At 38.3% G+C, this 11,288-nt stretch overlaps 1 protein-coding gene across 1 annotated transcript; it reads left to right on the top strand.

Moving 5' to 3' along the window:
• Positions 1-1,509: 1,509 nt before the first annotated feature.
• On the top strand, positions 1,510-10,769 carry LOC110107120 (phospholipid-transporting ATPase 1). Its single transcript, XM_020837286.2, has 7 exons — positions 1,510-3,415; positions 3,515-3,821; positions 4,907-5,612; positions 5,714-5,837; positions 5,920-6,139; positions 9,132-9,590; positions 10,316-10,769. The coding sequence occupies exons 1-7, from the start codon at positions 1,903-1,905 to the stop codon at positions 10,542-10,544; spliced, it is 3,558 nt and encodes a 1,185-aa protein (XP_020692945.1). The 5' UTR covers positions 1,510-1,902; the 3' UTR covers positions 10,545-10,769.
• Positions 10,770-11,288: the final 519 nt, after the last annotated feature.

Genomic DNA, 11,288 nt, shown 5'->3' on the forward strand with positions numbered 1-11,288 from the left:
CTGAGGCTTGAAGAATCTCAAAGCTCCACCATGGAACCAAGATCGGTGAACCTGCACCACCAGGGCGCCACTGCTGAATCTTTGCCCGACCATCATCATCAAACCTCCGTCTCGTAACCACCACCAGGCATTCCTCCGACCACCATCATTTTTCAAGTACGATCCCTTCGACCACTATTTCCTGGTGATTATGATCCCTCCGCCATCTGTTGCCCACCGATTATGGTCCCTCTGACCACCTTCAAATGCCATCTAGGTCCCTCCGACCTTTGTCACTAGCCAACTACAGTACCTCCAACCTTTGTCCCTCGTCAAATACGATCCATCTGAACACCGATGCTCACTAACTATATATGGTCCCTCTAATCTATGTCGCATATCGACTACATCCTTTAAGACCTCTATTGCCCACCGACGACGATCCCTCCATCCTCCATCTGCGAACCAGAATCCCTGCAACCTCGATCAATCGTTGACTATGGTCTCTTCAACCTTGGTCACCAGCTAACTACGACCTCTTTAACCTCGATCACATAACAACGATCCTTCGACCTTTGTTGCCTACCAACAATAGTCTCTCCGACCTCTATCACCCGACAACGATCCCTTCGACCACTGTCGCCCACCTATAGCCTTTCCAATCTTCGTCACTTGCCCACTATGGTCCCTCCGATCTATGTCACCCAAATAAAATCCTACCAATTAAATAAACAAGCTAACACAATCTTGAGAAAATTTCTCATGACATTAGATTATTCTAGCCCCAATCATGTAAAATGATCCATATGATGTATATTTGCAACACTGAGTCAGCGCATTCCCCTAAGGAAAGGCATCATTTGTAATCAACTACAAACACTAATATAATCATTTTGATGGATCAAGCCCTATAATTTTTCTTCTTTTAAGAAAAATTCACATAAAATTTTTGGTGCTTCTTAAAACTCTTGCACCTCTCTCATATATTTGTGTCCTGGATCTCCGTATAAAAATATGATACTAAATTCTATATCTTTCTATTGTCGTGAATATTTCATGATGCAACAACAATAGTATTAATATATTTTTCATCAACAACAAAGATATTAGATTTTGTCACATATGTAAAAAAATAATCAGATAATGATGCTCCTAAGTCACATAATTTAATAACACAAAACAACATCAAAATAGTTATAAGATTTATTTAAATAAATATGAAATATTTAGTTTCAAAATATAAATTTGATTAAATTAGATAATTTTCCAAGTAAGTAAAATTGTACCAAAAAAACAAAAAATAAATAAATATTTTCTTGCTAAACTTTACCATTTTCCATTCAAAAATTTCCTTCTTTTTTAGGGGGAAGAGGGATTTAGCTAGGAATATCTTATTCCCCTCAAATTCTTAAGCAGTTCGATTCAGCCCCCGCATTTATAGGCATTTTAATCCACCGCACTTCGGTCTCTCTCTCTCAATCAGATTAAAATTCTTGTTTCCGCAGTAAAAATCCGGCCCCGGAAGATCCAAATCCAATCATCCAAATAGTTTCTAGTTTTACGGCCCCCACGCTCTATCTCTCTCTTTTTCTCGTGCAAATGGAGCTTGTTCACCGACTCACCCCTGGCGGATTTCCTGCTAACTACCCACAACCTCTTTGTCCTCTTAGAAATTCCTAATTTTCTTTTATTACCCTCACTTCACCGCTCTTCTTCCAGTCCATTATCATAATCCCTAATCCCTTTATCAATTCAAATCGGCCAATCCATGATCGCCCTCCCACGCCTTTGACCTTCTCCTTCTCCTCTTTTACCAATTCTTTCATCTCACCAGTCTTCTTCCGTTCTGTTGACCCCTAAAAACGCAATCTTGATCCAATCCCCAATTTATTCCATGCCCTTCTTCTTCCTCTAGCTGCGGCCATGGCTACAGAGCGGCCTCTCCTCGACCTCTCCCCTCGCCCCCCAAACCCTGCAGCTGATATCCTCAAACCCATCCCTTCCTCCCGTAGCTCCAGACGCTCCCGCGGCTCCCGCGGCTCTCTTGACCGCATCACTTTCGCTCCCCCACCAACGGTTATTCGTTACGGCTCCCGTGCGGAATCTGATCGTGCAAACGCCTCGCAGAAAGATATACCTGACGAGGACGCGCGCCTCGTGCGTATCAACGACCCAACTGGCACCAACGAGCACTTCGAGTTCTCCGGCAACTCCATCCGCACCGCAAAATACTCAATCCTCACCTTCCTCCCACGCAACCTCTTTGAGCAGTTCCACCGCGTTGCTTACATCTATTTCCTCGTCATCGCCATCCTTAACCAGCTCCCTCAGCTCGCCGTTTTCGGTCGCGGGGCTTCCATCCTCCCTCTTGCTTTTGTTCTTTTCGTCACCGCCATCAAAGACGCCTACGAAGACTATCGTCGCCACCGTTCCGACCTCATCGAGAACAACCGCACCGCCCAAGTCCTCACGGCCGGCGATTTCCGCCCTAAAGGATGGAAGGATATCCGCGTCGGGGAGATCATTAAGGTCCAATCGAACGAAACCCTGCCCTGTGACATTGTCCTCCTATCCACCAGCGATCCGACCGGCGTCGCCTATGTACAGACAATAAATCTCGACGGCGAGTCAAATCTCAAGACCCGGTATGCCAAGCAGGAGACACTTTTCCGAACTCCGGAGAAACAAGGGCTCACTGGGTTGATCCGTTGCGAAAACCCTAATAGGAACATATATGGCTTCTATGCCAATATGGAAATTGATGGCAAGCGAGTCTCTCTCGGCCCCTCGAATATAATTCTTCGAGGATGTGAGCTCAAGAATACTTCTTGGGCTGTTGGGGTTGCTGTTTATGCTGGTAGAGAGACGAAAGTGATGCTAAACAGCTCAGGATCCCCATCCAAAAGGAGCCGGCTTGAGACGCATATGAACAGGGAGACCTTTCTTCTATCTGCTCTTCTGATTGTACTGTGTACTTTGGTGGCTGTTTTTACTGGGGTATGGTTGGCAATTCATAAGAGTGAATTGGAGTTGGCTCAGTTCTTCAGGAAGAAGAACTACTCCAACCATAAAGGAGACAATTATAATTACTATGGGATAGGGATGGAGGTGTTTATTAGGTTCCTCATGGCAGTGATCGTGTTTCAGATCATGATCCCCATTTCTCTCTATATTTCTATGGAGCTTGTACGGCTTGGACAAGCCTATTTTATGATTCAGGATTCTAATTTGTATGATGAGACATCGCATTCGCGATTCCAGTGTCGAGCTTTGAACATAAATGAGGATTTGGGTCAGATAAAGTACGTGTTCTCAGACAAAACAGGTACTTTGACAGAGAATAAGATGGAGTTCCAGTGCGCTAGTATTAGTGGAATTGATTACAGTAATGGGAAAGCTTCGGTCCCTGATGATCGCGGAGTCTATTCGGTCATAGGTATTGTGTCCTTCATGTCCTTTTTTTCAGAGTCGATGTCTGTCAATTGCTGGTTTGATTCTTGGATAGCATCTTTACTTCTGTTGTGTTTCATAACAGTTGGGGATCAGTATTGGAGGCCGAAGATGGTAGTAAAAACTGATCCTGAGCTACTGAAGCTTTTGAGAAACAGGAGGAATACGGAGGAAGGAAGAAGTGCTAGTAATTTCTTCTTTGCTTTGTCTGCTTGCAATACTATAGTGCCTTTGGTTGTGGATACACCAGACCCAGCGCAGAAGTTGATAGATTATCAAGGGGAATCCCCTGATGAACAGGCGCTGGTCTATGCAGCTGCTGCATATGGCTTTGTACTAATTGAACGAACTTCTGGACATATAATAATTGATGTTCTTGGAGATAGACAGAGGTATAGTGCTTCACATGGTATATTTTGCGCTTATATTGATTCATTTTTCTAGCTTTAGTACTTTAGAGGTGTTGGGGTGAGCCATTAGGGCATCTCCAACCGAACTCCAAATGCTTGAATGGCGTTGCTCGCGAGCTCCAGCCGAATGGTAAAACTTCCTCTATTTGGTTGCGGGTGAACAATGTTATTTTTCTGTCTTTACCGAACTTGCCAAAGAAACGTGCCAAAGAAGAAAATGACCGTTACCTTCGCAAAAGGGGGCAAAATGGAGTTTGGTTGGAGATGAATCACGACATTTTTTAGTTTCACAGCATTTTGGAGTGAAAAATGAGATTTTCTGTTGGAGATTCCCGTAGCATCTATTTCCCATTGGTTTTTTTGTTGTGGTAGCTATCTTCTTAGAAAATGTGGTTTGCTTCTTGACATCAGCGTTGGTATTGGTTCTGGTATGTTAGCCTTTTTATTTCTGGGTTGGTTCTATATTGTTAAAAATATATCTTTAAGGAGTAGTTGTAGCTTTTTTTGGCCGTGGGGGTGGTTGTTTTCTTGTCTGCTTTCTCTTAGTTGTAGCTGGAAATGTACAAACTTGATTGAGTTTATATTAACAATTAAAAGGTATATGACCACTGTCATGATTATAATCTAGTTGTTAATTCATTTATCATTGATGTTTTTTTAATCTTGTTTTGTTCTACCCTAGCATATACGTGAAAAGGTTGGAGTAGCTCCAGTAGAAGGTAAGATTAGAGAGAGTCGCCTTAGATGGATGGTTTGGTCACATAAAACGACGGCTTTCCGATGACTCGATTAGGAAAGTAGAGGTATTAGATTTGACTTATGTTAAGAAAGGTAGAGGCAGACCTAAAAAGACTTGGTTAGAAAATATTAGAAATGATCTTTCTCTATTAGATTTAAATGAGAATTTGACTTTTAATAGGATACAATGAAGAAAAAGGATTCATGTATCCGACCCCACGTAGTGGGATAAAGGCTTGATGTTGTTGATGTTGTTGTTTTTTTCTACCCATAATACTAGTTATACTCTAGTTTTAATTCTTGTGAATTCAATGTCATGGCATGTACAGGTTTGATATATTGGGTCTTCATGAGTTTGACAGTGAGAGGAAGAGGATGTCAGTTATAGTTGGCTTTCCTGATAAAACAGTGAAGATTTTTGTTAAAGGTGCAGACAGTTCCATGTTTGGTGTTATGGAAAAAAATTTGAATGCGAACATAATTCAGGCAACTGAGTCACACCTTAAAACCTACTCATCAGTGGGTCTGAGAACATTGGTGATTGGTATGCGAGAGATGAATAGGATGGAATTTGAGGAATGGCATTCTTCCTACGAGAAAGCAAGCACAGCATTGTTTGGGAGGGGAAGTTTACTAAAAGCAGTTGCAGCCAACATAGAAAGCAATCTCAGCATATTAGGGGCCTCTGGAATTGAAGATAAGCTGCAGCAAGGTGTTCCTGAAGCTATTGAATCTTTGAGGCAAGCTGGGATCAAGGTCTGGGTATTGACCGGCGACAAGCAAGAGACTGCGATTTCAATTGGTTATTCTTGTAAGCTCCTGACCGGAGAAATGATCCAGATTATAATAAATAGCAATTCTAAGGAGTCATGTAAAAAGAGTTTAGAGGAAGCCCTTGCCACAACCACCAAACTAGCATCAATGCCTCCAGCAGCAGAAACTACTGCAACAGGATTAGGTGCTGGTAGGACTCTTGCTCTGATTATTGATGGGAAAAGTCTTCTCTATATTCTTGAGACAGAATTAGAAGGGGAGGTATGATATCATGAAACTTCAAAATGTTTTCCAAACTATTAATTTCAACCTTTTTTCAACATTATAAAAAGCTATTTTTTGTTCATGTTCGTTTTATGTAGCTTTTCAAAGTAGCAACATCGTGTCATGTTGTTTTATGCTGTCGAGTGGCTCCATTGCAGAAGGCTGGGATAGTTGCTCTAATCAAGAAGAGAACAGATGATATGACCCTTGCAATTGGAGATGGTAATGATGACATCTACATTTAGGAATTGTTGATTTGTTTGAGTTTGTTGGTTCCAGATTTTGATCTCCTTATGCTATGCAGGTGCAAATGATGTTTCGATGATCCAGATGGCTGATGTCGGGATAGGGATAAGTGGGCAAGAGGGCCGACAGGCGGTGATGGCCTCAGACTTTGCTATGGGCCAGTTCAGATTCTTAGTTCCCCTTTTATTTGTTCATGGCCACTGGAATTACCAAAGAATGGCATATATGATATTGTACAATTTCTACAGGAATTCAATTTTTGTATTTGTACTTTTCTGGTAAGTAGTTAGATTTGCTGATAACTTCTCTCAATTTCATTTATTTACTTTCTTAGTAGTTTTTAATTACAATAGCCTCACATTAATTATTTTGCATTAATGTTTTTTTTTTAAATTTGAATCACTTAATTTTTACCTTTTGGAATTATTTACCTGACTCCAAATTATGTTTTGATAATTAGTTAGGTTAAGTTTAATTCTTTACCAGTGGTTTTATGCATAAAAGAGGTTAGCTAGAAATCACAAAAGTAGAAATCTATTTAGATAAATAAAATCAGTTTAACTTCTCTACAATATCGCAGTGAGCATAATTCTTGCGCAGTGTGACCCTTTTGTATTTTCAATTGTAATTTTTGCTTGAACATTGGTTACTTTTGTAACATATTTACCTCTTATAGCAATTGAATTGTATTACCTCATAGAAGGGGATATTAAAATTAGTGAAAAATTCTTGGAAAGGCATCCACGCTCATTAGATTCGGCCCTACAGGACTAGCGGTCAATTGACGTTGTTTTATGAGCCATGCTACCCACTAAAAAATTCAGCACCAAATCAACACAACAATGCAAAAAAAACTTGAAGTGGATGGGCATTCAATTTTTGGTGAAGCATCATGATACAGAAAGGGAAGGTGGGACCAACAGGGGGCGATAGGGTAAGGAATTCAGGCCCTCATGTGGGGCCCATTAAACCTATTATTACATATGTGAGAAGACGAATTAAGGAAGAGATTAATTTTGAAGAATTTTCTAATTGAAATTCAAATTGGAGAGGCAAATATATTAAGAAAGGGGGTTGATTTAGGAAGGGATTAATTATGAAGGACTTCCTAATTGAAATTCATATTTGAGAGGGAAATAATTATTTGGGGGGGGGGTTAGAGTTTGTTGATGTTCTTTATACCTAGGCACATTACATCACTATTATTTTTATGACGGATAAGCAAACGATAAAGTTCTCTGGAGGACTTCAATTTCAATTTAGTAGGCATGCTCAATCCTTGTATGAAGACCATCATGCTTCCTATATCTGGTAGATATGTATTATTGTTTTAGCTCCCATCACATCAATTATTGACTTTTCTTAGTAATAGAGCACAATTTAAGTGCTTCTTTTGTTACCAATTTTTTTCCAAAAGTAATAAAACTATGGGAGAGAGTTATTGAGAATAGGTTATAACGTGATGCTAATGTTTCTCAAAATCAGTTTGGATTCATGCCATGTAGGTCTACTATGAGAGCTATACATTTATTTAGAGGTTTGATGGAGAAGTATTGAAAGAATAAAGAATATCTATATATGATATTTATTGATTTAGACAAAGCATATGAAAAACTCTAAGAAAAATGCTCTGGAGAGTTCTAGAAAATGAGCTAATAATGCTTATATTCATGTTATTAAAGGATATGTATGTATGAGCTATTACTTGTGTTCAAATAAAAGGCGGTTTGTCCAAGTATTTTCCTATTTCAGATAGATTACAACAAGAATTAATTTTAACCTATATCTTTTTTCTTTTGTCATTTTTTCTTTTGTCATTTTTTCTTTAGTCGTGGATATTCTTACTTGATATTTATAAGAGGATGTACCATGGTGTATGCTTTTTTCTGATGATATTCTACTTATGATAACATTAGAGAGGGAGTTGAAAGAAAACTTGAATTAATGAGGTCAAACTTAGAGTCTAAAGGTTTTCATTTGAGTAGATCTAAAATCGAATACGTGGAGTGTAATTTTTGTAGTAATAGATCTTGAGTCTATTGTTCAAAGTGATGGTGAAATAGATGGGGATATTATTAGTAGAATTCAAGTTGAACGGTTGAAGTGGAGGAATTCATTAGGCCTATTGTGTGATAGAAAAGTACCCCTCAAACTTAAGGGAAAATTCTATAAGATGGTCATGAAAAGTGTTGCAGAGATGAGGATGCTCGGATGGATTAGTGGCTTCACTCTTAGAGGCAAAATGCTAAACGACTATATACATGAAAAGGTTAGAGTAGCTCTAGTGGCAGATAAGTTTAGAAAGAGTCGTCTTAGATGGCTTGAACACACAAAAAGTCGGACTTCCGATGACCCAGTTAGGAGAGTAGATTTATTGAATTTGCCCTATGTTAAGAAGTGTAGAGGTGGACCTAAAAAGACTTGGTTAGAAAATATTAGAAATAATATTTTTTTTATTAAATTTAAATGAGAATTTGACTCCTAACATGACAAAATGAAGAAAAAAGATTCATGTAGTCATCCCCACATAGTGGGATAAAAGCTTGATGTTGGTGTTGTATGTTGCAACCAGTTAATTTATTCATGGCCATCATAAAGGGGATGAAATCGAGCAACCATTTTATAGTTATATGACATTAGTCCTATATTTGGCCCACTTTGATAAGACTATCTGATGACTTGGAGACTCCAGCTACAGTATTGAAAGCATGTTTTTGACATCCATGCTGCTTGGAAGAGGAATAGAAGCAAGTCAGTCTCTTTATCTTATTGTAGAATATATTTATGCAGAGGATAATTAGAACGATTAAATTGAACGGCTCCAATGCAGCACACAAGAACATTATTTGATACCTTAATTCTCTTGCGGTTTTTCTTTTTCTTTGAGGGTTCAGAAAAGGGTGGTCATGACTCGGATATTGATTTTTTTTAATAGTATTAAGCAATACCACCTCTAAGAAACACTGCATTCTCATCCATGACTTGAAGCTGATTCCTGGCAGATTTATGATTTAGGCTTCGCTTGGGACGGTTTTTTTACTGCTTCTTAAAGTAACTTCTTAGTACAAAAGTTTTAAATTTTGTGCTATAAAGCTACTTTAAGAAGCAGTAGGAAAGCCGTCCCAAACAAAACGTTAATGTAGGGGAAATTGGTTTTCATTGCATCTTGTTGCGTTTTGCAAGTTGCTGTTCCAATCTTTATCCATATTTTGTTTTCACTTCTCTTTTTCACTCACCTTCCAACTAATGTAGCTGTCCCTGTTTGTGCAGGTATGTACTATATACAGCTTTTAGTTTAACAACTGCAATCACAGAATGGAGTAGTGTCTTGTACTCAGTTATCTATACTGCTCTCCCTACCATAGTTATTGGAATTCTTGACAAGGATTTGAGTAGGAAAACGCTTCTGAAGTATCCACAACTCTACGGTTCCGGCCAAAGAGAAGAAAGATACAACCTAAAGCTCTTTATTCTTACTATGATGGATTCTATTTGGCAAAGTTTAGCCATCTTCTTCATTCCATATCTTGCTTATCGGCACAGTACAGTGGATGGATCCAGCATTGGTGACCTCTGGACCCTCGCAGTAGTTATTATGGTGAATATTCACTTGGGTATGGATGTTTTCAGGTGGAATTGGGTTACACATGTATCCATATGGGGCTGCATTGTTGCAACATTCATTTGCGTCATCATCATAGATGTGTTGCCCATTCTTCCAGGATTCTGGTAATTCTCTCTTTCACTTCGTCTCTTAGTTTCTTCCACAAACTAGAAATAATTTTTCTTGCAGTATTGTTTGCATATTTATCCTTGTTAGTGGCATTATATGAACAAGTTTGTGAACTATAGAAAGAAACATTTCAAGAGGAAGAAGATATTCAAGTTGAGTAGATAGAAATTGATTCCATCCCTACTCAAAGGGGCGGAACCAATCATAATTTTCAAGGGGGGCAAACTTATAAGTACCTGTTGGCAGATATGTCGGGGGTCCAACCAAGGGGGCAGAGCCCCCTGGCAGGGTGAACAAATTTTGATTAACTATTTCTCTTTGTATTTGGTTCATCATTCCCTAACAATAACAACTCTACATAATATATTTAATTATACTGTGGGCAATTGTCTAAATATCATAGTATTTTAAAACTTTTAGGGGGGGGATTGCCTAAAAACCTTTGTAATAAAGACTAAAAAAATAGATTGAGGGGGACAAATTATCTAAATAATTGTATAATGAAAAAAAAAAAAAAAAAAGAGTTGGGGGGGGGGGGGGGGGAATTACCCCTCGGGATCAAAGGGGTTCCGCCCCCGCCTACTCATGCACATTTCTAGCATGCTCATGATTTGCTGAACTTTCATCTCTATTCTATATACAATAATACATGTATTTGAAACCTTTCATCCATGATTGTTCCTGTTCAGAGCTCAAATCATCTTCTCGTTTCATTTGTCAGGGCAATCTTTCATGTAATGGCGACATGGGTATTCTGGTTTTGCTTGGTTGCCATCCTTGTGGCAGGGATGATTCCTCGATTTACAATGAAGGCTTTTTCCGAGTTCTTCTTTCCGAGCGATATCCAGGTTGCCAGAGAACTAGAGAAGTTTGGAAACATAAATGAGAACCGAGTTTCTGAAGTTGCAATGAGCACTTTCTCAAACAACCAACAACAGAGCATACTGTAGATTTTTGTTATCTTTCAATTCTTCCAATTTCATCTTTTTTTTATGTTTCTTTGTGTATATAAGCAATTCTTTGAGCTGTTGATGCGGTTTAAGGTCGCATGCAAGCTGCTTGTTAGCCTATTCAAAGGGTTAGATTTGTAGTTCATCTTCTTCTGTATTTATAACATTTTGTTTTTCTTTACTAATATCTCAAATGCAAATTAGAGTTATACACATTATACGTTAGATTTCTTCTTCTACCCTCCTCCGGCTCTTGTTTTATTTTGATGATATTTTAGAGAAGAAATGATTTTGTTCTTGCATTAGGTTTCATTTAGGACGGCTTTCTTACTGTTTTTTAAAACAATTTTATAGTGGAAAAATTCTTTGAACTAAAATTTTTGTGTTAAATGTTATTTTAAAAAGCAGTAAGAAAGTCTTCCCAAACGAAATCTTAAATGTAAAGGTTACAACATCAAAATCTAATTATATTGAGGATTATATTGCAACATTAAGAAGAAATTATTATCCTTTTAGAAGGATTTGAACATTTACCCTCACATTATACCATGCATTTATATCCTTGAATAATTGAAATAAGTTGTTATCATGCCATTAAGAATGTCAAGAATAGATGACTAGTTCAAATCTCTAACATTTAAAGATGTAGATGGATGATATAAGATGTATAAAAGTTTGTATCTTTCTAAAAAGGCTTTCCCTTTATCTTTCTCATTACATATGTGAGCTTACTTAGATTTGATC

This window comes from Dendrobium catenatum, unplaced genomic scaffold, assembly GCF_001605985.2.
Source record: "Dendrobium catenatum unplaced genomic scaffold, ASM160598v2 fragScaff_scaffold_1448, whole genome shotgun sequence".
NCBI lineage: Eukaryota > Viridiplantae > Streptophyta > Magnoliopsida > Asparagales > Orchidaceae > Dendrobium > Dendrobium catenatum.

What these genes read in the sequence shown, in the direction of transcription:
- LOC110107120 (XM_020837286.2), top strand. Translation starts at nt 1,903, where the DNA reads ATGGCTACAGAGCGGCCTCTCCTCGACCTCTCCCCTCGCCCCCCAAAC. An exon ending in CGGAGTCTATTCGGTCATAG is followed by an intron (nt 3,416 to 3,514) that starts GTATTGTGTCCT and finishes GTTTCATAACAG; the next exon opens with TTGGGGATCAGTATTGGAGG. An exon ending in AGACAGAATTAGAAGGGGAG is followed by an intron (nt 5,613 to 5,713) that starts GTATGATATCAT and finishes CGTTTTATGTAG; the next exon opens with CTTTTCAAAGTAGCAACATC.